This window comes from Malus domestica, chromosome 01 (assembly GCF_042453785.1).
Source record: "Malus domestica chromosome 01, GDT2T_hap1".
NCBI classification, from domain to species: domain Eukaryota; kingdom Viridiplantae; phylum Streptophyta; class Magnoliopsida; order Rosales; family Rosaceae; genus Malus; species Malus domestica.
This window is the reverse complement of record NC_091661.1, coordinates 3,650,247-3,677,463: the sequence shown is the minus strand read 5'-3', so window position 1 is coordinate 3,677,463 and position 27,217 is coordinate 3,650,247. Positions and strand designations below refer to the sequence as shown.

The window sequence follows — 27,217 nt, the reverse complement described above, 5'->3', positions numbered from 1 at the left end:
TTCAAAATTCGTCCAAAATCAATCCCCCTTTAGTTTTAAGTGTCATATTAGTTAGAAACCCATTTAGTTTGTGTTTTTAGGTGTCTTGAGTCAAGTTTAAACCAATTTTCGTCCAAATTCTTCCCTAGTGTCCAAAACTGCCCAGAAAGTGGTTTTAAGGCAGTTTTGAGTGTTTATTTGCTGTTTTGAGTCTTTTGGTTTGTTTTAGTGTTTTAAAGTTTAGTTTTACATTCTTTGAGTCTAGTTAGTGTTTTAAACTTGTTTTTACGTTTTTGAGTCAAGTCCAAGTGATTTTGCAATCCCTCCTAATCCCCGGCCTAGAACGATCCCTACTTACATACTTGCTACAATTGATAAAAAGAGGGTTAATTTGAGTGTCAACATAATTTTCACATCAATAACCCACGGCATGGGTAGATTCCCACCCTCCATTTTCAATTAATTGAGGGCATTGATCCGATTGGTGTCCTTGAATGGAGCATACACCACAGATTGTAGTTCCTTGCGTTTTGGGGCCTTCAACAAACTGCGATAACATAGAAGTGAGGTTAGCCATTTGAGATTGTAACTCAGAAATAGAACTTACCTCATTTACATGATGTGGCCGTGGGGTATCTCTCTGCCCAACACCTTCATATTGTTGTGCGTTGTGTGCTCGGTTCGCAATGAGAGTCTTGGCAGCCACCGGAGTCATGTCCACCAATGCACCACCCGCCGAGGCATCTAGCATTTGGCGTTCCATGGGAAGGAGTCCTTCGTAGAAGTATTGAAGGAGCAACTCCTCCTTCATTTGATGCTGTGGACAAGAAGCAACAAGAGTTTTAAAACGTTCATAATATGTTGGAAATGACTCACCTTGGCTTTGTTGGATGCCACTAATGCGTTTCCTCAAAAGAATGACTCTTGAGGTTGGAAAGAATTTTTCCAAAAACGCTCGTTTCATGCTCTCCCACGAGGTAACCATCCCTGGGGCCAATTCATACAACCAATCTTTAGCTTTATCCATTAGAGAGAATGGAAAAGCTTTCATCTTCAAAATGTTGCCATCAACATTTACCGGCGTCATGCTTGAACAAACAACTTCAAACTCCTTCAAGTGTTTGTTTGGGTCTTCCATGGACAGCCCATGGTACTTTGGAACATGATGTAACAAGCTCGACTTCAATTCGAACTCTTCGGTCTTCCCTTGGGCTGCCGCGGGGTATTGGATGCAAAGAGGGGCTGCATTATCCAAACCCGAGGCAGAAAGCTCCTTAATGGTTCGGTTGTCAGCTGCCATCTCTTGGTTCTCCTCTACAACTCTAGCCGTGGGTTCTTCTTCCTCTTCAAATTCGTTTTCTTCGCAATGAGGTTCCGGGCTAGGTGGATTGAGTGCTTGTTGCCTTCTTGTTCTTCTCAAAGTTCGCTCAAAATCGTCGTCGAACTCCAAAATGTTTGCTTGGACAGATTTGGAACTTCGAGTCATACACTCATACCTAAAACAAGAAAACAAGAAACCAAGTCAGAAACTGAATTTAAAACAAACAAAAATAACACAAAAATAAATAACGAGGGATTAGCAACTTTGCTAATCCCCGGCAACGGCGCCAAAATTTGATGTGAAAATTAACTTGACACACAAATTAAACCCTATTTGTGACAATTGTAGTAATGATGTAAGTAGGGATCGTTCTAACCGGGGATTAACTAGGGGTGCTAATCTAATACAAATCGACTTAGAAACACAAAAACTAAACTTAAAGACTCTAATTAGACTACTAAGACTCAAAACAGATTTGAAACACTCAAACAGCAACTAAGACAAGATTTGGACGAATTTGACAAAACTTATGACTCAAAATACTTAAAAACACCAAAGAGGACAGATTATGAAGACTCAAACTTAACAAAATATGAGGGAATTGTGTTTGGACGAATTTGAACTAAATGCACAGATTGTAAATTAAAACAGATTGTAAACTAAATGTGATGAATCAATGGGTGATGGAATGGCTAAGGGGTTCTTCTCCACACATGAAATTTATGCAACGTAATCGATTTCCAGTTATCAATTCAATAAGTTATGAACCTCGACACTCCAAGTTAATTAGGTCTGCTTAAATTAACTTTCAGATTTCCCTAGAATCATTGAATTGGATGAATATGCATCGCAAACAAATTATTCCTAACAAGTTCTCTATATGAACAGCATGATAAAGATACAAGTTAGAATCATTAAGTTCTTTGGAAATCATAAGCATCGACAAGGCAATTGTAACTATGAAAAGCATGATACTCCTGCCATGAATCTACTTAACACGATCGTGACTAACGATCTTCACTACTTGCGAATATAAATTCATAACGATTAGGTGTAACAAACTTATATTCTAGCACCAAATTCCAGCATGCAAATCAAGCGTGCACTCTCAATCAACATACAAGAATAAGTTTTGAATTAAACGGTTAAGCAAATTGTATTCAAGACTTATTGATAGGAGCATATTTATGCGCCTTAGTTAGCTAGTTCTGATGCATCTTTGTTATGTTTTCTTCGTTAAAGTAGTCTTTTAAGCTACTTTCATGTGTTTTCAGGTTTAAAGGACATATTACATGAAATGATGCAATTTGGAGCAAAAAGTGAGCTTGGAATGAAAAGGACATGCTTGGAACACAAGGTTGGGATGAAATTGAAGAGTTCGAGATTTGAGGTTTCCTACTTGAAGTAGGAAAGCTAAGCCTAAAAGTTTCCATTTTGGGTTGATCTTTCCTAAATCGGAATTGGCAACCAAAGTTTCTAAAGTTGGAAGTTTCTATTCTTGGAGGTTTCCATTTTCGTGAGTTTCTATTCTCGGCTTTGGGCTTTTAGATGACTTAAACCCTAATTCCTTGTGAACCCTAAGTCCATGCCGCATCCTAGGGCCTAATCACTCAATTTCTGCCATGTTAAACCCTAATCCATTTCTCCTAAGCCCATGCCGCACCTAATGTTCTAGAAACCCAATTTTCTGGTGGATTTCCAACCCTAGCCGCACCTAACCCTAGCCCATTGTCTAATCTGATTTCTTTAGGGTTTAGGTGCCTATATATATGTGTTTTACATCCTTTGGCCGATCCTCTGCATTCTAAAAATCAGAAATTCATCCAACCTTATTTCCCCACCTTGCCGCAGCCATCATCACCCTTGGAACCCCTAGCCGCCACACCTTCATCCATTCCAGCCACTTCCCATCCTTGCCGCAGCCTTCATCCACCTCTAGCCACCATCCTACACCTCCATACACCATCCCCAATCCTTGCCGCACCACCATACCATCCTAATTCCCTTCTAAAACCAAAATCACACCCAAAAACACCCTAAACCCTCTCTGCCGCAGCAAGGAGAAGAAGAAAGAGGAGCTTGAAGTCAGAAATTCAAAGTGGAATTCTTGGGCATTTTAGGTGTAATCTTTCTTATGTCTTCGATGTTTCAATTCAATAAACTTTATGTTGTGAGTATGAGGAACTAAACCCCCTTGGTTGGGGGGTAATTCGAAACCATGTACATGCTTGCAATTTGATTCGATTACATTCAGTTGTTATTTCATAAGTTGTGGATTCAATTCGTTCATCTATTTGATTGATAACTTATTTGTGTATGTTGATTGAGAATGCACGCTTAGTTTTCATGCATGAATATGATGCTAGATTATGAGGGAGTTTCACCTAATAGTTACAATCTTATAATCACAAGTAGTGAAGATCGCTTGAAAACGATCGCGTTGAATGAATTCTTAGCATAAGTTTCATGCAATTCATAGTAACAAATGCTTCGTCAATGCTTATGTTTTTCAGAGAACGTAATGATTCTTGCTTGTATCTCTATTATGCAATTCATGTAGGGAACTTGTAGGGAATGTTTTGGGTTGTCGTATGCAATCATCCACCCTAATATCTTGTGGAAAAACTGAGGGTTAATTAGTGCAATTCACGGTTAATTTGGGGCGTTGAGTATTCATAATTTATTGGAAGAACAACTGAAAATCGTTTTGTTTGCAAGTGTGACATGTGTGGAGAAGAACCTCCTAACTAGCCTTTTATCCATCTATTTCACCAAAATCGTTTTTACAATCTGTGCTAGTTAAAGTTTCTGTGTTTTGTGTTAAATTTTCGTCCAAAACAAATCCCCCTTTAATTTGAAGTCTTAGATTAGTTAGAAAGTGTTTTGATTTGTGTTTCTAAGTATTTTGATTCAAGATTTCATCAAATTTCGTCCAAATTAGTGTAGGTGCTCAAAACTGCCCAGAAAGTGGTTTTTAGGCAGTTTTGAGCCTTCTAGTTGCTGTTTTGAGTTTTAGGTTTGTTTAAGTGTTTTAACCTTTACTTTTGCATTCTTTGAGTCTAGTTTAGTGTTTTAAACTTTGTTTTTGAGTTTTTAAGTCAGTTTCCAAGTGTTTAGCAATCCCTCCTAATCCCCGGTCTAGAACGATCCCTACTTACATCTTTGCTACAATTTGACAAAAAGAGGGTTTAATTTGTGTGCTTATCTATTTCGCATCACTTATGCAACGATAACTGGAAGTAATCAACTTATTTCACATAAATAAACATGGTTTGGAATACGCCCTTAGCCAAAACGAATTTAGCCAATCATACTCAATGAAAAACAAAGATTACAAGAAGTAGACATTGAAATATAAGATAGAATACACCTAAAATTGTTCAACAACTCAGATTGAAGAGCCAAACAATTTTCATGAACTGTCTCCTTCTCTTCTCCTTGCGGCAGATTGGGGGAGGATGATTTCTGGGGGGTTTGTGTGATGTAGAATGAATTATGGATGGTGTAGGGGCACGGCAAGGCTTGGGGGTAGTGTATGGGTGTTGTGTGGAAGGTGTGGAGATGAAGAATGGTGGTGGAAATCGGCAGAGATGGAGGAGGAATGGTTTCTGAGGTTGTGGATGGGTTTTGACGAATTTGGGAGAGTGTGTGTCTGAATGCTTTGTGGCTGCAACCAGGATGTTTATTTAAAGGGATTAGGAAATTAAAAACCCTAGGCTAATTAGGTAATCAGGAATTAAGTTTAAAGCTTCTAGAATTAAGGAAACAAATCAGAAAATTAAAGGAAAGGGCAAGGGAAATTCGGCTAGGGTTTAAAACACAAAAGGAAGGTGTTTTAAAGCATAAAAACAGGAAATAGGGAAGAGGAAATGCAAAGGGGGGTGCGGCAAGGGTTCAAAAGGGTTCTAGGCTTTTGTTTTGTGTCCTAGAATGCTTAGAAAGTCTTCATAATTGCTGAAACTTTTAGGGACAATTAGGAAAAATCAAACCAAAGTAGGAAACCTTGGCTTAACTTTCCTACTTCAAGTAGGAATCCTTGTTCTTCTAGGAATCCTCATGTGATTAGGAATCCATCTTCAATTAGGAATCCTTCGTTGATTAGGAATCCTTCGTCGATTAGGAATCCTCCTTCATGTAAGCACTTTCCTACTTCAACTAGGAAACCTTGTTCAAGTAGTGATAGGAGCATATTTATGCGCCTTAGTTAGCTAGTTCTTATGCATCTTTGTTATGTTTTCTTCGTTAAAGTAGTCTTTTAAGCTACTTTCTTGTGTTTTCAGGTTTAGCGGACGTATTACATGAAATGATGCAGTTTGGAGCTTTTGGAGCAGAAAGTGAGCTTGAAGTAAAAAGGACATGCTTGGAACGCAAGGTTGGGATGAAATTGAAGAGTTGAAGATTTGAGGTTTCCTACTTGAAGTAGGAAAGCTAAGCCTAAAAGTTTCCATTTTGGGTTGATCTTTCCTAAATCGGAATTGGCAACCAAAGTTTCTAAAGTTGGAAGTTTCTATTCTTGGAGGTTTCCATTTTCGTGAGTTTCTATTCTCGGTTTTGGGCTTTTGGATGACCCATCCTTAACTCTTGGACCTATGCCGTACCTAAACCCTAACCCTAGCCCATTGTTTCAGCCGCACCTAGGCCTTGTTCACATGCAAAAATCTGATTGGAAATCCCTAAGCCTATGCCGCACCTTTCCATCCAAAAAGCCCTATTTTACAAACCTTAACCCTAGCCCATTGTTCTAATCTGAATTGCTAGGGTTTTTAAGTGCCTATATATATATATTTCTACACCCTAGCCGCACTTCCTCTTCCCTCTCCATAAAAATCAGAAAACCATATCCCTTTCCCCACCTTGCCGCAGCCACCATCACCCAAATCCCTTCCTTGCCGCAGCCATTCATCCATTCCAGCCACCATCCTCCACCTTTAGACACCATTCCACACCTCCATAACTCTTTCCCACACCTTGCCGCACCACCCTACCATCCTAACTCCATTCTAAAAAACCAAAAACACATCCAGAAACTCCATTCACGCCAGAACCTGTCCCTCACCTTTGCCGAGCCTAACCTTCACCCAACTCCATATTTTCTGACCCCAAACCTTCCTAGCCGTGCCCTACACCTATCCTAGATAGTTTTCCACCATTCTCCCTCATCCAAAACCATCCAAAAACCCCCTAACCCTCACTGCCGCAGCAAGGAGAAGAAGAAAGAGGAGCTTTCTGTGCAGATTTCAAAGTGGACTTCCTTGGCATTTTAGGTGTAATCTTTCTTATGTCTTCGATGTTTCAATTCAATAAACTTTGTGTTGTGAGTATGAGGAACTAAACCCCCTTAGTTGGGGGGTGATTCGAAACCATGTACATGCTTGCAATTTGATTCGATTACATTCAGTTGTTATTTCATAAGTTGTGGATTCAATTCGTTCATCTGTTTGATTGATACTTATTTATGTATGTTGATTGAGAGTGCACGCTTAGTTTTCATGCATGAATATGATGCTAGATTATGAGGGAGTTTCACCTAATAGTTATAATCTTATAATCACAAGTAGTGAAGATCGCTTGAAAACGATCGCGTTGAATGAATTCTTAGCATAAGTTTCATGCAATTCATAGTAACAAATGCTTCGTCAATGCTTATGTTTTTCATAGAACGTAATGATTCTTGCTTGTATCTCTATTATGCAATTCATGTAGGGAACTTGTAGGGAATGTTTTGAGTTGTCGTATGCAATCATCCAACTTGATAAATTCTGGAAAAACTGAGGGTTAATTAGTGCAATTCACGGTTAACTTGGGGCGTTGAGTATTCATAGTTTATCGGAAGAACAACTGAAAATCGTTTTGTTTGCAAGTGTGACATGTGTGGAGAAGAACCTCCTAACTAGCCTTTTATCCATCCTTTTCACCAAAATCGTTTTTACAATCTGTGTTAATTAAAGTTTCTGTTTTGTTTTCAATTTCTGTCCAAAACTATTCCCCCTTTATTTTGAAGTCTTAGATTAGTTAGAAAGTGTTTTGATTTGTGTTTCTAGGTGTTTTGATTCAAGTTTTCAACCAATTTCGTCCAGATTAGTGTAAGTGCTCAAAACTGCCCAGAAAGTGGTTTTTAGGCAGTTTTGAGCCTTCTAGATGCTGTTTTAAGTTTTAGGTTTGTTTAAGTGTTTTAACTTTTAGTTTTGCATTCTTTGAGTCTAGTTTAGTGTTTTTAACTTTGTTTTTGAGTGTTTAAGTCAGTTTCCAAGCGTTTAGCAATCCTTCCTAATCCCCGGTCTAGAACGATCCCTACTTACATCTTTGCTACAATTTGACAAAAAGAGGGTTTAATTTGTGTGCTTAATCTATTTCGCATCAAGTAGGAATCATCATCTTCAAATCTTCAAATTCGTCCAACCCTTGGCTCCAATTATGTGATAATCATTCCAAGCCCAATTTTGCTCCAAAAAGCTCCAAAATGCATCTTCTTGCATCCTTTGGCCTTAAAACCTGAAAACACATAAAACTAGCTTAAAAGACTACTTTAACTAAGAAAACACCATGGAAATGCATAAGAACTAGCTAATTAAGGCGCATAAATATGCTCCTATCAGTTTTCATCAAAACGTTTTTGTCAAAGTTTCTGTTTTCAAAGTTAAATTCGTCCAAAATCAATCCCCCTTTACTGAGTTGAGTCATAGTAGTTAGAAATCACTTTAGTTTGTGTTTTTAAGTGTCTTAGGTCAAGTTAAAACCAATTTTCGTCCAAGTTTGTGTCTAGTGTTCAAAACTGCCCAGATTGTGGTTTTAAGGCAGTTTTGAGTGTTTTTGGGCTGTTTTGGTATGTTTTGAAGTTTAGTTTTGCATTCTTTGAGTCTAGTTTAGTGTTTTAAACTTGTTTTTACGTATTTGAGTCAGTTTTCAAGTGATTTTGCAATCCCTCCTAATCCCCGGTTTAGAACGACCCCTACTTACATACTTTGCTACAATTGATAAAAAGAGGGTTAATTTGTGTGTCAACATAATTTTCACATCAAATTTTGGCGCCGTTGCCGGGGATTAGCAAAGTAATCCCTTGGTTTGTTTTATTTCAATTTGTTTTATTTGTGTCCAGATTCTTACTTTGTTTTTGTTTCTTATTTTTAGGTACTAGTTTATGACTCGGAGCTCTAATCCGGTTCGTGAACACATCTTGGACTTTGACGACGATTTTGAACGAGAGTTGAGACGAAAGAGGAAGAATCCAGAGTCTAGTGAATCAAGTTCAAATCCGGAAGCCGAAGTTGAGATTGAGCAAGAGGAACCCACGGCACAAGTGGGTGAAGTTGAGACAGTCATGGCACAAGACAATCGTACAATCAAGGAGATCTCGGCCTCGGGATTGGACAATGCCGCACCTCTATGTATTCAATATCCGGCGGCTGCCCAAGGAAAGACCGAAGAATTCGAGTTAAAGTCAAGTTTGCTACACCATATTCCGAAGTACCATGGGTTGTCCATGGAGGATCCTAACAAGCACTTGAAAGAATTCGAGGTGGTGTGTTCAAGCATGACTCCAATCAATGTCGACGGGAGTATATTGAAGATGAAGGCTTTTCCCTTTTCTCTCATGGAAAAGGCGAAAGATTGGTTGTATGAATTAGCTCCCGGAACGGTCACATCTTGGGAGAGCATGAAACGAGCTTTCTTGGAGAAGTTTTTCCCAACTTCTCGAGTCATCCTCCTACGAAAAAGGATAAGTGGAATTCAACAAGAAGAAGGTGAGTCTTTTCCTACATACTATGAACGGTTTAAATCTCTTGTTGCTTCTTGTCCACAGCATCAAATGAGGGAGGAGCTTCGGTGGACAAGACCCCCACGGCAGCAAAGACTTTGATTGCCAATCGAGCGTTGAACGCTCAACAATACGAAGGTGTTGGACAAAGAGGCACCCCACGGCAACACCAAGTGAATGAGGTAAGTGCCATAACCGAACTTTGCTTTCTCAGGTTGTGGATGGGCCAAAAGTTCAAAATGGAAGTGCGTGTGGCGTGTGTTCCATGCAAGGACACCCTACGGACAAGTGCCCACAATTGATTGAGAATGGAGGGTGGGAGACCCTCAATGCCGTGGGCTTTGGGCAACAATACCAACAAAGGAATGATCCCTTTTCTAACACCTACAATCCCGGTTGGCGTGATCATCCAAATCTCAAATGGCGAGAACCCCAACAAGGCCAACAACAAAGCACGTTTAGGCAACAACCCCCGGGTTTCTATCAAAAGCCGTTTGCACCAAATCAAACCCAAGCACAACCTGCCCAAAAATCAGGTTCTTCTATTGATAATGATCAAATTTTTAATTTACTAACTTCTATGGCGCAGGGCATGCAGACTAGGGACAAGAAAGTGGACGAGTTGGAGAAGCAAGTGGGGCAAATTGCCGAGTTTATGGGACAGTTTCGAGACCAAGGAAGACTCCCTAGTTCAACCGTTGCAAATCCAAAAGGGGGATTCGAAACCGCCAAAGCAATTACATTGAGGAGTGGCAAACAAGTTGGAACTGAACCCCAAGCATCCAAAGCAAGTCATGAAGAGGATGAAAAGTTGCAGTTTGAGGAAGACACACAAGCAAAACCCACGGCAAAGGGGGAACCACCTTTGCCGCAGCCATCTTGCACTTCCAATCCATATAATTCGGCCAAGGTAAGTTCAATCCCAACTTCTCCTAGTTCTATTCCACTAAACGTGCCTTTTCCTGGCAGGTTGAAGCAATCCAAGAAGGAGGAGAACGAGAAAGACATTTTGGAGACGTTTCGGAAAGTGCAAGTCAATATACCTCTTCTGGACGCCATTAAGCAAGTACCAAGGTACGCCAAGTTTTTGAAGGAATTATGCACAACAAAAAGGAGAATTTCGAACAAAGAGGTGGTCCAAGTAAGTGAGAATGTTTCCGCTGTTTTGCAAAGAAAACTACCTCCTAAATGCAAAGATCCAGGTAGTTTTACAATTCCATGTGTTATAGGCAATACTAAATTTGAACATGCTATGTTAGATCTAGGAGCTTCAATTAACGTCATGCCATACTCAATTTATGCATCCATGAACTTAGGAGAACTTAAAAACGATGGTGTTATAATTCAATTAGCCGATCGTTCTAATGCATATCCGAAAGGAGTTTTGGAAGATGTGTTGGTGCAGGTGGATAATTTGATATTTCCAGCGGATTTCTATGTCTTAGAGATGGAGGACTCACCAAATGTCACCCCATTGCCGATTCTACTTGGGAGGCCTTTCATGAAAACAGCACGCACCAAGATTGACTATAGGAAGCTCAACAACACCACAAGGAAGGACCACTTTCCACTACCATTCATCGATCAAATGTTAGAAAGGTTAGCCGGTCATTCTTTTTATTGTTTTCTTGATGGTTATTCGGGATACAATCAAATTGTCATAGCTCCGGACGACCAAGAAAAGACCACCTTCACGTGCCCATTTGGTACTTTTGCTTACCGACGCATGCCATTCGGATTATGCAATGCACCGGCCACGTTCCAACGATGTATGGTAAGTATCTTTTCCGATTTTATTGAGAAGATTATTGAAGTATTCATGGATGATTTTAGTGTCTTTGGCGATTCGTTTGATGGGTGCTTGGAAAATCTCACATTAATCTTAAAACGATGCGTTGAAACGAACCTTGTTTTAAATTGGGAAAAGTGTCACTTTATGGTAAAACAAGGCATCGTTTTAGGGCATATCGTTTCTGAAAGGGGAATTGAAGTTGATAAATCGAAAATAGATCTTGTACACTACTTACCCTCTCCAACTTCGGTTAGAGAGGTTCGTTCTTTTCTTGGCCACGCAGGATTTTATAGGCGATTCATCAAGGATTTTTCAAAGATTTCTACACCCCTATGTCGACTTCTCCAAAAGGATGTGACTTTCGACTTTAACGAGGAATGTGAAAAGGCGTTCAAACACCTCAAAGGGATGCTAACTTCGGCCCCCATCATTCGGCCACCAGATTGGAGCATTCCCTTCGAGCTTATGTGCGATGCGTCCGATTATGCTCTAGGCGCTGTTTTGGGACAAAGGAAGGACAAGCAGCCACACGTCATATATTATGCCTCTCGGACCTTGAACGATGCTCAATTGAACTATTCCACAACGGAAAAAGAACTTCTTGCCGTTGTTTTTGCTTTAGATAAGTTTCGTTCTTATTTACTTGGTACTAAAGTAATAATTTACACTGATCATGCAGCGTTGAAGTACTTGCTCACGAAGAAGGAGGCTAAACCAAGGCTTATTCGATGGATGCTTCTCCTCCAAGAGTTTGATATTGAAATCCGAGACAAGAAAGGAAGTGAGAACGTTGTGGCTGATCACCTAAGCCGTTTGGTGCATGAAGAAGAGGTTGTGCCGATCCTAGAGACATTCCCGGATGAGCAATTGATGTCCATTGAGGTTAGTATGCCATGGTATGCAGATTTAGTTAATTATTTAGCATCTAAAGTCATTCCAAGTGAGTTCAATAAAAACCAACGTGATAAACTTAAGTATGATGCACGAAATTATGTGTGGGATGATCCTTATTTATGGAAATATTGCTCTGATCAAATTATTCGTAGGTGTGTTTATGATTCTGAAATTCAGTCTATTTTAAACTTTTGTCACACTTATGCATGTGGAGGTCACTTTGGCACTCAAAGGACTGCACGTAAAGTACTTGAATGTGGTTTTTATTGGCCTACTATTTTTAAGGATGCTAGAACTTTTTGCATTGCATGTGATCGTTGTCAACGAACTGGAAATATAGGACCAAAAGACCAAATGCCGCAAAGTCCCATCTTTAATGTTGAAATTTTTGATGTATGGGGCATAGATTTCATGGGTCCCTTTCCTTCATCTCATGGTTTTGTTTATATTCTACTTGCGGCTGATTATGTTTCGAAATGGGTGGAAGCATGATAGGAGCATATTTATGCGCCTTAGTTAGCTAGTTCTTATGCATTTTCGTTATGTTTTCTTCGTTAAAGTAGTCTTTTGAGCTACTTTCATGTGTTTTCAGGCTTAAAGGGCATATGACATAAAAGGATGCAAATTGGAGCCTTTTGGAGCAAAATGGAGCTTAAGAAATGAAGAAATGAAAGTGAAGAACAAAGAATTCAGAATTAGAAACCAAAGTTTCTAATGTTGGAAGTTTCTATTCTTGGAGGTTTCCATTTGTGAGAGTTTCTATTCTTGGCTTTGGGCTTCTAGATGACCCATCTTTACCTTCTTGGACAATGCCGCACCATAGGCCCAATCCCTTTCAGATTTGGACCCTTTGCCGCACCTAAACCCTAGCCCATTGTCCAAATCTGATCTCCCTAATCCTATGCCGCACCTAGGGTTTTAAATACCTGATTTCCTTGCCTTGCAAGGCATTCTAGAAGGCCTATCTCTAACCCTAACAAACCAGCCGCACCCTAGGCCTTTTCCCACTAAAAATTCTCATTGTTTTAACCTATTTTTTGGTGGATTTGGGTTTCTAGAAACCCTAATCTGATTGCTAGGGTTTGAAGTGCCTATATATACTCCTTCAAACCCTTTTGGCCGAACTACCACCTCCCATATCATCCATTCACTCCAGAAAATCATTCTAAACCCTTGCCGCAACCACCAATCCCATTCTCCCTAGTTCTAAGTCCTTGCCGTGCCTCCCTAGTCCTTTTAACCCTTCTACCCTCTTCCATAACCATCCATCCACCACAGCCGTGCCTTTCCACCACCATCACCACCTTGTGCAGCCACCAAAGGAGGAGAAAGAAGGAGTGCCGTGCAGTCGAAAGGAGGAAGACACCTTGCACATGCAATCTGCCATTAGTGGAGTGTTTGGAGTTCTTTCTTTCTTTGTTTCTGTTTTCATGTTTAATTTAAATTGTTGTTCAATTATGTTAGACATGTGGAACTAATTTCTTTTTAGTTAGAGGTGAATTTGAAGCCATGGACATATGTTTTATATGATTTGATTTCTTCCAATTATGATTTCAGAAATTGTGAATGTGATTTACTTATCTATTTGATTGATAACTTGTTTATGTATGTGGGTTGAGGGTCGACACTTAATTTGCATGCTTAAACTTGATGCTAGGGTATAAGGGAATTTCACCTAATCGTTATTAACTTATATTCATTAGTAGTGAAAGTCGCTAGTCACGATTGTGTTAAGTAAATCCTAGGCAAGAGTAACATGCGTATCCCATAGTTATGAATGCCTCGTTAATGCTTATGATTTCCATTGAACTTAATGATCTTTGATATGTGTCTCTATCATGCGTATTCCATAGTTAGGGTCCTTGATAAGAATAATTTGGTTGTAATGCGTATTCCATTCAATTCAATGAATCTAGGGAAATCTGAGAATTAATTGGTGCAATCTAGTTAATTTGGGGCATTGTCATTCATGGTTTGTTGAAAGAGTAATTGGAGATTGAGTTGTATGCATATGTTCATGTGTGGATAAGGAACCCTCTAACTAGTTTCTCATCATTCTATTTTATCACAATCTGTTTTGCTTTACATTTGTTTTCAAAGTTAAATTTTAAAGTTTTAATTTCGTCAAAATCAATCCCCCATTTATTTTAAAGTGTTAGATTAGTTAGAAATCAATTTAGTTTGTGTTTTTAAGTGTCTTAAGTCAAGTTTTAGTCCAATTTCGTCCAAATTAGTGTAGGTACTCAAAACTGCCCAGAAAGTGGTTTTGAGGCAATTTTGAGTCTTTTAGTTGCTGTTTTGAGTTTTTGGTTAGTGTAGGTGTTTTAAACTCTAGTTTTGCATTAATTGAGTCTAGTTAGTGTTCTACATTATGTTTTTATGTTCTTGAGTCAGTTTCACATTGATTAGCATCCCTAGTTAATCCCCGGTTTAGAACGATCCCTATTTGCTCATATACTACAATTGTCATCCATAGGGTTTAATTTGTGTGCCAACATCATATCATTGTGAGGCATCATTCTCTAGAGGCCAAACTAGATGGGTAATTACAAGAGTTGTAAATGACTAAAGCATTATTCTCTCATCATTATTTTTGCTAACCAACATCGTATCATCGTGAGGTGGGCTTGGTAATGGTGAGCCTCCCATACCCCGCTAAGAGTTCAACATAACTCTCGAATTCCATTGACGGATGTGGAATTTGCCAAAAATAGTGGGTGGTACTATTTGATTTAAGACCCAATCAAGTAGTTTTAAAATCAACAATCTAATACGATTTCTGTTATGTTATGTAGTTAACGACATGCCTAAAATTACACCCACCATTATACTTGACAAAAGGGGCCTTAGGGGCCAACGTTTCCTTGCTTGGTATCACCACATTGAGCATGTCTCAAAGGTGAAAGACATATTGTATGTGCTTAAGCAATCCCCTCCTCATGTACCTCCTACGAAACTAGCTTCAAAGGAGGAGTGTCAAAATTATGCAAGACACTGTGAGGATGACTTACAAGCCAAATGCTTAATCCTCACTTCACTTAGTGAGGAGCTTAAGAAGCTACATGAGCACATGGACACTTCTTGTGCCATGGTTGATAGTTTGCATAAGATGCATGACATTGAGACTAGTAATGTACAATTCTCAAATGTTTGTAATTTATTGAATGCCAAAATGGCAAAGGGGGTATCGGTCCAAAACATGGACAAAAGATGGAAAGGATCTTTCAAGATCTTGAAAGTTTAGGAACTTCCATCGATGGGAAAATGGCCCAAGACTTTTTCCTTGCATCTCTCTCGGATGATTTCACTAAGTTTATTGTAAACTATAAAGTCAATAGATTCAATCATACTTTTACCGAGATGATTGACATGTGCTGTAAGTTTGAACAAGGTTTCAAAAAGGACAGTGGGAGTGAGACTGTAATCACAAGGAAAAGGTTACATAAGAAGAAGGCAATCAAATCCAAAGGAACGTGCTTTCATTGTGGAAAGGATGAACGTTGGAAGAAGAAATACAGGGTGCGCATTGCGAGCCTTATGACACGAACTTTTGAAGGGACTATTTCTGTCATAGAGAGTGCTTTTACAATGAGCTCCAATTCCTGGATATTTGATTTAGGCGCTAGTCAACATATCTGTAATTCGTTGCAGGGACTAACAGGGAGCAGAACATTGCGCAATGGGGAAATGATTGTGCGAGTTGGGAACGGCACTAAGATCTCTGCTAAAGCAATAAGCACCTACATGCTTAAACTGCCCTCTGGGGAAGTCTTGGAACTTAAAAATTGTTTATATTTTCCTTCATGTATAAAGAATTTGATTTCTATCTCTAAGCTTTTACGAGATGGGCACTCAATATTGTTTGACAAAATGAGTTGCACTTTATACTTGAACGGTCGTATTATCTTTCATGGTAATATGATAGAGAGACTTTTTCACCTAGAGACAAGTAGTGGGATGCACTGTATTGAAAGCGGGAATACCTCAAAACCTAAAAAGGCTAGAGAAGAAGTTAACTGAGAAAATATGTGGCATCTTAAACTTGGACATGTGAACCTTGATAAGATTCGCAAGATGTCGAAAGACGGATATTTCCGCCCATTAGGTAATGACCAAATGGGTACTTGTGAATGTTGCTTAAAAGGGAAGATGACCAAATCTCCATTCACTAGGAAAGGAGAGAGTGCCACTGAAATTCTAGGGTTAATCCACACTGACGTATGTGGACCTATGTCTACTACGTCGAGAGGAGGCTTTTCCTACTATATCACATTCACCGACGATCACTCTCGGTGTGGCTATGTGTATCTTATGAAGTACAAGTCAGAATCCTTTGAAAGGTTCAAAGAATTCAAGAATGAAGTTGAAAAGCAAACTGGGAAACAGATAAAGATCCTAAGATCAGATCGAGGGGGAGAGTATCTAAGTATCGAGTTCCTAGATTATCTCAAAGAGTGTGGAATAATATCACAATGGACTCCATCGGGAACTCCACAACTTAATGGAGTTTCTGAAAGGAGAAATCGAACCTTGATGAACATGGTTCGTTCTATGATGAGTTCCGCAGATCTACCAGTAACATTCTGAGGATACGCTCTATATACAAAGCTTACTTGCTTAATAGAGTACCTTCCAAGTCAGTTTCACAAACGCCTTATGAGATATGGCGTGGAAGAAAGCCAAGTCTATCACATTAAGATTTGGGGTTGTGAAGCATATGTCAAGAAGCTTGAAGCTACTAAGCTTGAAGTGAGATCAGTTAGGTGCTATTTTGTGGGATATCCTAGAGAAATTATGGGATATGAGTTCTACCATCCTAACGACCAAAAGGTTTTTGTCGCCAGAACTGCTAAGTTTCTAGAGGACAAATTTGTTCTCAAAGGAACTATAAGTAAAACGATGGAAATTAATGAGATTAATGATGAACCACAAACAAGCACTCGACAAGTTGACAACCCTGTTCCTGAACCCCTAGCTCCACGTAGATCTGAAAGGGTTAGCAAGCCACCTAAGAGGTTTGGCTTAGATAATGACTTTGGGGAATTGCACCTTCTAGGTGACAATGACACAAAGGAAGACCCTAGAGACTACACTGAAGGTATAGTACCTGTTGGAAACAAATGGGTCTTCAAGAGGAAGATAGGCGCTAAAAGGAACGTGGAGACTTATAAGGCTAGACTCGTAGCCAAGGGTTACAGGCAAAGATAAGGGATTGACTATGAAGAAACCTTCTCTCCTGTAGCCATGATTAAGTCCATTCGGATTTTGCTTGCTATAGCTGCGTACCATGATTATGAGATATGGCAAATGGACGTGAAGACGGCCTTTCTGAACGGCTACCTAGAGGAAGAGCTCTATATGACTCAACCCGAAGGTTTCGTGTCCAAGTCTGAAAGGACTAAGGTATGCAAGCTTCAAAGGTCCATTTATGGACTTAAGCAAGCCTTCAAGAGCTGGAACATTAGTTTTGATACTGAAATCAAATCATTGGTTTTACTCAAAATGAAGACGACAATTGTGTTTATCAAAAGGTCGTTGGGAATGCAGTTGTATTCCTAGTGTTATATGTAGATGACATATTACTATTCGGGAATGACACTGCGGTACTTTCTTCTGTAAAAGTGTGGTTATCCAAAACCTTCCACATGAAAGATTTGGAAGATGCATCTTATGTACTTGGGATAAAGCTCTATCGTGATAGATCTAGAAAATTAATTGGATTATCCCAATCTATGTACATAGATAAGGTGCTAAGTAGGTTCCAGATGGAACAATCTAAGAAAGGTCTTCTTCCTGTGAGACATGGAATTCACCTTTCTAAGTCTATGGGACCTAAGACTTCTGAAGAGATATGGCAGATGAGTGCTATTTCTTATGCTTCTGCCATAGGAAGTCTCATGTATGCCATGATATGCACAAGGCCTGATATCGCATATGTTGTGAGCATTACTAGTCGATATCAATCTAACCCAAGATCAGAACACTGGGCAGCTGTCAAGACGGTCCTTAAGTACTTAAGAAGAACTAAGGACATGTTCCTCGTTTATGGAGGAGCAACAGAGTTACGAGTGGAAGCCTATACAGACGTAGATTTCCAATATGACGTCGATGATAGAAGTTCCAACTTCGGATATGTATTCACTCTGAATGGTGGGGTTGTTAGCTGGAAAAGCAAGAAACAAGATGTAATTGCTGATTCCACGACGGAGGCAGAATATGTCGCTGCAGCTGAAGCCGGCCAAGAAGCGTTCTGGATGAAGAAGTTCATTACTGAACTTGGAGTGGTTCCAACCATTACATCACCAGTAACTTTGTATTGTGATAATAGTGGGGCGATAGCTCAAGCCAAGGAACCCAGGGCTCATTAAAAGAACAAGCATTTTGACAGGCGCTTTAATATCATTAGAAGATATGCTGCCGAGGGGAAAGTCAACATTCTCAAGGTTACCTCAGCCGATAACGTAGCAGATCCACTGACAAAGCCAATATCTCAAATCCAACTTGACCGCCATATGGAAAAGATGGGTATTATATACATGGGAAGGTGGCTTTGAGTGCAAGTGGGAGATTGTTGGAAGTATGCCCACAAAGCCACTCATTTGATGTAATAGCTTTTGGAATACTTATTGTATTAAACTATTATATGTTTATAGAAAGGCAAAGCTTATTGTTAATCACTATTTATTGTATCATGTGTTTAAGCAATAAGGGAATCCAAGGAATGTATTTGATCTAAGAGAGAAGTGATTTAAATAAGTTAGATTAACGAGACCTTTCTCTTATGTTCATTCCTAAAACGTTCCTAGCCATAGGATTGCCAATTGGGCATTGACAATTCGCTAAGGTTAGTATGTGTTATGTCAACTCAAGCATGAGTATGACTAGTCTCAAGTCATTTAGTGTTGGACACTAAGACAAACATATAGGTGCTTGAAAGAGTAATCAAGTACACTGAACAACGATCAAAAGAAAGTTCGAACATACATGTCATGTAAGAACTCGTAAGTTGCAATATGCAAAGTAGTCATTTGACCTGAGGCATCATAGATGTCTAATGGTTAGGTCCTTGATCTTTGATCATGTCAAAGGCATTCCATCGAGAGTGTCCACGACATTGTTGGGGTCAAGCTATCTAGTCATGTAGGCATATGAATGCACAACAAGGAATCTTTAACCTTCCATGGTGGAAGGAGAATACTCTAAGATATGATTCGGGAGTCTTTGGCCAAAGCATACGAATATGACTTAGGAAGTATGTTCCAAATCATATTCAATTGAATCATATAGAGAAGTATCACATTGGATAGTAGACATGATACAAACTATCACTCAAACAATGTGATTAAGAGTATTGTATTAGAGAAGGACCGTATTGCATTGTAATTGTAACTGGATAGGTTCTCCAACCAATTCTATTTAGCTTGGGTAGCCTGATAGGAGCATATTTATGCGCCTTTGTTAGCTAGTTCTTATGCATTTTCGTTATGTTTTCTTAGTTTAAGTAGTCTTTTAAGCTAGTTTTATGTGTTTTCAGGTTTTAAGGGCATATTACATAAAATGATGCAATTTGGAGCTTTTGGAGCAAAATTGGAGCTTGGAATGAATAGCACGTGCTTGGAACAAATGGTTTAGACGAAATTGAAGATTTGAAGATTTGAGGATTCCTAGTCCAAGGAGGAGTCCTAATTGAAGAAGGATTCCTAATCAACGAGGGATTCCTAGTTGAAGATGGATTCCGAGAAGAATGAAGATTCCTACTCAAACGAGGTTTCCTACTTGAAGTAGGAAAGCTAAGCCTAAAAGTTTCCACTTTGGGTTGATCTTTCCTAAACCTAAATGGCCTTGAGTTTTAGCAACATTAGAAGGTTCCTAAGCGTTGGAAGATACAAAGAAAGGTTCTAGAATAATTTCTCATCCTTGCCGTGGGTTAGGGCCTATTTCTTCTTGGTTTTGGGCTTTTTAGAAGCCCTATCTTCATTCCCTAAGCTTGCCGTGCTACCCCTTCTAGAAGAACTGGTTTGCCTTGCCTTGCAAGGCATTCTAGAAGCCCTATCTCATCCTTACCTTATCTGCCGCACCCTAGGCCTTTTCCCATTCAAAATCTGATTGTTTAGGCCTTTTTCCTAATGGATTTGGGTTCTCCAAGTCCATATCTGATTTACCTAGGGTTTTTGGTGCTTATATATATATATATATATATATATATATATATATATATATATCTACACCTTTGCCGCACATCACCACCTCTCATAATTCCAAATTCACGCCATAAATCTGCCTTGCCCTTTGCCGCAGCCTTCCACCACCATTCTCCCAAATCTCTGCCAAAAACAACCCCTTGCCGCACCACCTATCAACCCTAAACCCTTCCATACCATTCCTCATCCATTCTACACCACAAATACCACCCAAAACCTGTCCACAAACTCTCTGCTGCAGCAAGGAGGAAGGAGGAATCGTGGATGCACCTGCTGCGAAGTTGGAGCGTTTTAGGTGTTCTCTTTCTTTGGATTTTAATGTCTAAATTTATATATCTTTGCTTTGCGAGTATGAGGAACTAAACCCCCTTGGCTAGGGGGGGGGATTCGAAACCATGTTTATGCTTGCTATATGATTTGATTACTTCTAATTGCGTTTCATAAGTTGTGGATTCAATTTGCTTATCTATTTGAATTAAACTGATTTGTGTGTGTTGGTTGAGAGTGCACGCTTAATTGTCATGCATAAATCTAATGCTAGAATATAAGGAAATTTCACCTAATCGTTTTGAACTTATATTCACAAGTAGTAAAAGTTGTTGATCACAATTGTGTTAAGTAAATTCTTGGCATAAGTTTCATGCGCTTTCATAGTTACGAGTGCCTCGTCAATACTTATGATTTCCATTGAACGTAATGATATTTGATTGTATCTTTATTATGCGTTTTCATATAGAGAACTTTTGAGGAATAATTTGATTGCGATGCGCTATTTCCATCCAATTCATTGACATAAGGGAAATCTGAAAGTTAATTTAAGCGGACCTAATTAATTTGGAGTGTTGAGTATTCATGGTTTATTGAATTGCAATTAGAAATCATTTTGTATGCAAGTGTGACATGTCTGGAGAAGTGATAGGAGCATATTTATGCGCCTTAGTTAGCTAGTTCTTATGCATTTATGTTGTGTTTTCTTAGTTAAAGTAGTCTTTTAAGCTATTTTCATGTGTTTTCAGGTTTTAGAGACAAAGTGAGCAAAAGGATGCAATTTGGAGCATTTTGGAGCAAAATTGGGCTAGAATGGAGTTCATGCACATGAAGCACAAGGGATGGACGAATTTGAAGGATTGATGAAGCTAGGAATGTGTTTTGAAGTTGAAGAATTGAAGATACAAAGATTCCTAATTGAAGTGGGAAAGTGCTTAATTGAAGATGAAATCCTAGTTGAAGATGGATTCCTAGTTGAAGTTGGATCCTAGAAGATTGAAGTTTCCTACTCAAACAAGGTTTCCTACTTAAAGAAGGGAAGTTGAAGCCAAAGAATCAGCTCAAGTGAAGAAACCTTATCCAAAACATTATCCAAACCCTATCCTATCCAATCCTATCCTATCCAATCCTATCTTATCTAATCCTATCCTAATTTAATTCCAGCTGCATGGGGGATTTATTTTCAGATTAGGACACATTAAAATTGGTTTCTTGAAGCCCTTATCCACTCCTACAAAGGTGCCACACCTTATCCCTTGTTTTTTCTAGAAATCAGCCACAAAACAACCTTTCTAGAAGGCCTTATCCCTTGTCCTACAAAAGTGACGCCCCAAACCTTTCTAGAACTTCTAGAAACCTGATTATTCCTTTCCCCCTTGGTTTCTAAAAGCCTTAGCCTTTTCCTTGAAGGATTGTGTGTTATTATCCTATACAAATTAGGCTTTTAAATCCTTTTCCTTTGCTACATAGGGGCTGCGAATTTCAGCCTATAAATACCATCCTTTGCTGCACCATTTAGTCACCATCCTCTACCATATTTTCACTACACCATTCACCCAAACATACCTTGTGTGCCGTGAGTTTGCAAGGAGAAGAAGGAAGACAACTTGGAGCCGTGCATGCCATTCAAGGAGCTTGGATTGTGGAGCGTTTCTAGGTGTTTTCTATCTTTGTTTTAATGTTTAAATTTATTTATCTTTGTTTATTTGCGAGTATGAGGAACTAAACCCCCCTTGGCTAGGGGAGGATTCGAAACTATGATTATGCTTGCTATATGATTTGATTACTTCTAATTGCGTTTCATAAGTTGTGATTTCAATTTGCTTATCTATGTGAATTAAAACTTATTCTTGTATGTTGATTGAGGGTCGACACTTAGTTTGCATGCATGAATTTGATGCTAGGATATAAGGGAATTTCACCTAATCGTTATGAACTTATATTCACAAGTAGTAAAGGTTGATGATCACAATCGTGTTAAGTAAATTCTTGGCATAAGTTTCATGCAATCATAGTAACAAGTGCTTCGTCAATGCTTATGGTTTTCATAGAACTTAATGATTCTTGCTTGTATCTCTATTATGCAATCATGTAGGGGATTTGTGGGGAATGCTTTGGGTTGTCGTATGCAATCATCCAATTCAATAACATTAGGAAAATCTGAAGGTTAATTTAAGCGGACCTAATTAACTTGGGGCGTTGGGAATTCATGGTTTATTGAAAAGCAATTAGAGATCGTTTTATATGCAAGTGTGACATGTGTGGAGATGAACCCCTTAGCTAGCCTTCCATCCATCCATTTAAACCAAATTCGTTTTAGAGTCTTTTCAATTTACAAAGTTTTGTTTTGTTTTCAAAATTCGTCCAAAATCAATCCCCCTTTAGTTTTAAGTGTCATATTAGTTAGAAACCCATTTAGTTTGTGTTTTTAGGTGTCTTGAGTCAAGTTTAAACCAATTTTCGTTCAAATTCTTACCTAGTGTCCAAAACTGCCCAGAAAGTGGTTTTAAGGCAGTTTTGAGTGTTTATTTGCTGTTTTGAGTCTTTTGGTTTGTTTTAGTGTTTTAAAGTTTAGTTTTACATTCTTTGAGTCTAGTTAGTGTTTTAAACTTGTTTTTACGTTTTTGAGTCAAGTCCAAGTGATTTCGCAATCCCTCTTAATCCCCGGCCTAGAACGATCCCTACTTACATACTTGCTACAATTGATAAAAAGAGGGTTAATTTGAGTGTCAACATAATTTTCACATCAAATTTTGGCGCCGTTGCCGGGGATTAGCAAAGTTGCTAATCCCTTGGATTGTTTTAGTTCAATTTGTTTTATTTGTGTCCAGATTTTGACTTTGTTTTTGTTTTGTGTTTCTAGGTACTAGTTTATGACTCGGAGTTCTCATCCGGTTCGTGAACACATATTGGACTTTGACGACGATTTTGAACGAGAGGTGAGACGAAAGAGGAAGAATCCAGAACCTAGTGAATCAAGTTCAAATTCGGAAGCCGAAGTTGAGATTGAGGAAGAGGAACCCACGGCACAAGTGGGTGAAGTTGAGACAGTCATGGCACAAGACAATCGTACAATCAAGGAGCTCTCGGCTTCGGGATTGGACAATGCCGCACCTCTATGTATTCAATATCCGGCAGCTGCCCAAGGAAAGACCGAGGAATTCGAGTTAAAGTCGAGTTTGCTCCACCATATTCCGAAGTACCATGGGTTGTCCATGGAGGATCCTAACAAGCACTTGAAAGAATTCGAGGTGGTGTGTTCAAGCATGACTCCAATCAATGTCGACGGGAGTATATTGAAGATGAAGGCCTTTCCCTTTTCTCTCATGGAAAAGGCGAAAGATTGGTTGTATGAATTAGCTCCCGGAACGGTCACATCTTGGGAAAGCATGAAAAGAGCTTTCTTGGAGAAGTTTTTCCCAACTTCTCGAGTCATCCTCCTACGAAAAAGGATAAGTGGAATTCAACAAGAAGAAGGTGAGTCTTTTCCTACATATTATGAACGTTTTAAATCTCTTGTTGCTTCTTGTCCACAGCATCAAATGAAGGAGGAGCTTCTTCTACAATACTTCTACGAGGGAACCGAACGACAAATGCTAGATGCCTCGGCAGGAGGAGCATTGGTGGACAAGACCCCCACGGCAGCAAAGACGTTGATTGCCAATCGAGCGTTGAACGCTCAACAATACGAAGGCGTTGGACAAAGAGGCACCCCACGGCAACACCAAGTGAATGAGGTAAGTGCCATAACCGAACTTCAAAATCAAATGGCTAACCTTACTACGTTGCTTTCTCAGGTTGTGGAAGGGCCAAAAGTTCAAAATGTAAGTGCGTGTGGTGTATGTTCCATGCAAGGACATCCTACGGACAAGTGCCCACAATTGATCGAGAACGGAGGGTGGGAGACCCTCAATGCCGTGGGCTTTGGGCAGCAATACCAACAAAGGAATGATCCCTTTTCTAACACCTACAATCCCGGTTGGCGTGATCATCCGAATTTCAAATGGCGGGAACCCCAACAAGGCCAACAACAAAACACATTTCGGCAACAACCCCCGGGTTTCTATCAAACGCCATTCGCACTGAATCAAACTCAAATACAATCTACCCCAACAAATTCAGGTACGTCCTTGGATAATGATACAATTCTTAAATTACTCAACACTTTCTCTCAGGGGCTAGAGAATCAAACCACAGCATTGCAAACCCAAGCTAAAAGGGTGGATCACTTGGAAAAACAAATTGGGCAAATTGCGGAGTTTGTAGGACAGTTTCGAGACCAAGGAAGACTCCCTAGTTCAACCGTTGCAAATCCAAAAGGGGGATTCGAAACCGCCAAAGCAATTAAATTAAGGAGTGGCAAACAAGTTGGAACCGAACCCCAAGCATCCAATTCAAGTAAAAAAGAGGATGAAAAGCTACTGTTTGAGGAAGAACCCCAAACCTCAACCACGGCAAGGAAGGAGAAAACAATGCCGCAGCCTCCTATTGCACCTTTGCCGTGTCCTACACCTAAGGTAAGTCATAATTCGACCCAATCAAGTTCTATTCCACTAAACGTGCCCTTTCCTAGCAGGTTGATGCAAGCCAAGAACGACGAGGAGGAAAAAGACATTCTGGAGACGTTTAGGAAGGTGCATGTCAACATCCCACTCCTCGATGCAATAAAGCAAATCCCGAAATATGCTAAGTTCTTGAAGAAGCTTTGCACAACAAGGAATCGGATTCGGGAGAAAGAGGTGGTACACGTAAGTGAGAATGTATCTGCGTTGTTGCAAAGAAAGTTACCACCTAAATGCAAAGATCCAGGTAGGTTCACTATCCCTTGTGTTATTGGTAATACGAGGTTTGATCATGCTATGCTAGATTTAGGTGCATCAATCAATGTCATGCATATTCTGTTTATGCATCGATGAATCTAGGAGAGCTTAAACATGATGGTGTTATTATTCAATTAGCCGATCGATCTAATGCATATCCGAAAGGAGTTTTGGAGGATGTTTTGGTGCAGGTAGACCATTTGATTTTTCCTGCAGATTTTTATGTGCTTGACATGGAAGATTCGGTACACTCTCCATCATCACCACTCTTACTTGGACGTCCTTTCATGAAAACAGCTCAAACCAAGATTGATGTGGCCAAGGGAGCAGTAACTATGGCCTTTGGTGGTGATATGATTAACTTTAAGGTTTCTGAATCGGTTGAGAATACTAATGATGTTCGTTCTTGTTGTGCTATTAATGTAATTGAAAATATAGGGCAGGAATGTTCAACACTAGTCAAGAAGAATGTACCACAACCCACCATCGAGGAAGGAATTGGAGTGAACAACAAAGAGTGCACGGCCCCAACCTTGAAATCATCAAATCTGCCCAAGTGCAACCCTTGTGCATTTGTCCATAGTGCTACCACTTCTTTGCCGTACAAAGGTAAGCCACCTATTCGAATTTCGATTCCCATTTCAACTAATAGGTTGTTACCTTGTATGGTGCAGGTACCAAATCGAAGACAACGTAGTGGGAGAGTTCGTGTTGATTTAGAGAAGCAAAACATGACAAATAGAAAGGATCATTATCCCATCCCATTCAAGGACCCAAAGAATGAAGTATTTCGTAGGTCAGGTTGTGGAAACAACCCTCCATGCTGTGGGGTTCCATAAACCTTCAATGGAGCATCATCCGGCTGGAAGACGTTAAAGCAAGCACTTCTTGGGAGGCAACCCATGCAACTAAAGAGGACCTAGGAAGCTCCGGCATCATAATCAGATTTGCGTTTCTAACCCAAGTCCAATTCCCGTTTCCACTAATACGTTGTTACCTTCTGTGATTCAGGCCCCCGTTCTTGAGCTTAAACCGTTGCCGGATCATTTAAAGTATGCATTCTTGGGAGAGGGAGAGACGTTGCCCATCATTGTATCTTCATCACTCACGGCATTAGAGGAAGAAAAGTTGATTCGGGTGTTGAAAGAGCACAAAGCAGCCATCGGATGGACATTGGCCGATATTAAGGGAATCAGCCCTACAACATGCATGCATCGCATATTTCTAGAGGAGGGGGCTAAACCAACTCGAGAGGCTCAACGCCGGCTCAACCCTCCGATGATGGAAGTCGTGAAAAAGGAGATTATAAAGCTTCTCGACTGTGGAGTGATCTATCCAATCTCGGATAGCCGTTGGGTCTCACCGGTTCAAGTTGTCCCAAAGAAGTCCAGAGTCACTGTGGTGAAGAAGGCCGAGGATGAGCTTGTGCCAACCCGTATTCAAACAGGTTGGAGAGTATGCATTGACTATAGGAAGCTCAACAACACCACAAGGAAGGACCACTTTCCACTACCATTCATCGATCAAATGCTAGAAAGGTTAGCCGGTCATTCTTTTTATTGTTTTCTTGACGGTTATTCGGGATATAATCAAATTGTCATAGCTCCGGAAGACCAAGAAAAGACCACCTTCACGTGCCCATTTGGTACTTTTGCTTACCGCCGCATGCCATTCGGTTTATGCAATGCACCGGTGACGTTCCAAAGATGCATGGTAAGTATCTTTTCCGATTTTATTGAGAAGATTATTGAGGTATTCATGGATGATTTTAGTGTCTTTGGCGATTCGTTTGATGGTTGCTTGGCAAATCTCACATTAATCTTAAAACGATGCATGGAAACTAACCTTGTTTTAAATTGGGAAAAGTGTCACTTTATGGTAAAACAAGGCATAGTTTTAGGGCATATTGTTTCTGCAAGGGGAATTGAGGATGATAAATCGAAAATAGATCTTGTACGCTACTTACCCTCTCCGACTTCGGTTAGAGAGGTTCGTTCGTTTTTGGGACATTGATGTGATAATTATGTTGACACTCAAATTAACCCTCTTTTTATCAATTGTAGCAAAGTATGTAAGTAGGGATCGTTCTAAACCGGGGATTAGGAGGGATTGCAAAATCACTTGAAAACAGACTCAAATACGTAAAAACAAGTTTAAAACACTAAACTAAACTCAAAGAATGCAAAA

At 39.7% G+C, this 27,217-nt stretch overlaps 1 protein-coding gene across 1 annotated transcript; it reads left to right on the top strand.

Annotated features, from left to right (window-relative positions):
• The first annotated feature begins 9,636 nt into the window (after window positions 1-9,636).
• LOC139196329 (uncharacterized) lies at window positions 9,637-25,869 on the top strand. Its single transcript, XM_070822099.1, has 6 exons — window positions 9,637-9,966; window positions 10,026-10,089; window positions 11,528-11,730; window positions 24,386-24,727; window positions 25,222-25,359; window positions 25,705-25,869. Exons 1-6 carry the CDS (start codon window positions 9,637-9,639, stop codon window positions 25,867-25,869), a joined length of 1,242 nt encoding a protein of 413 aa, XP_070678200.1.
• The last annotated feature ends 1,348 nt before the right edge of the window (window positions 25,870-27,217 follow it).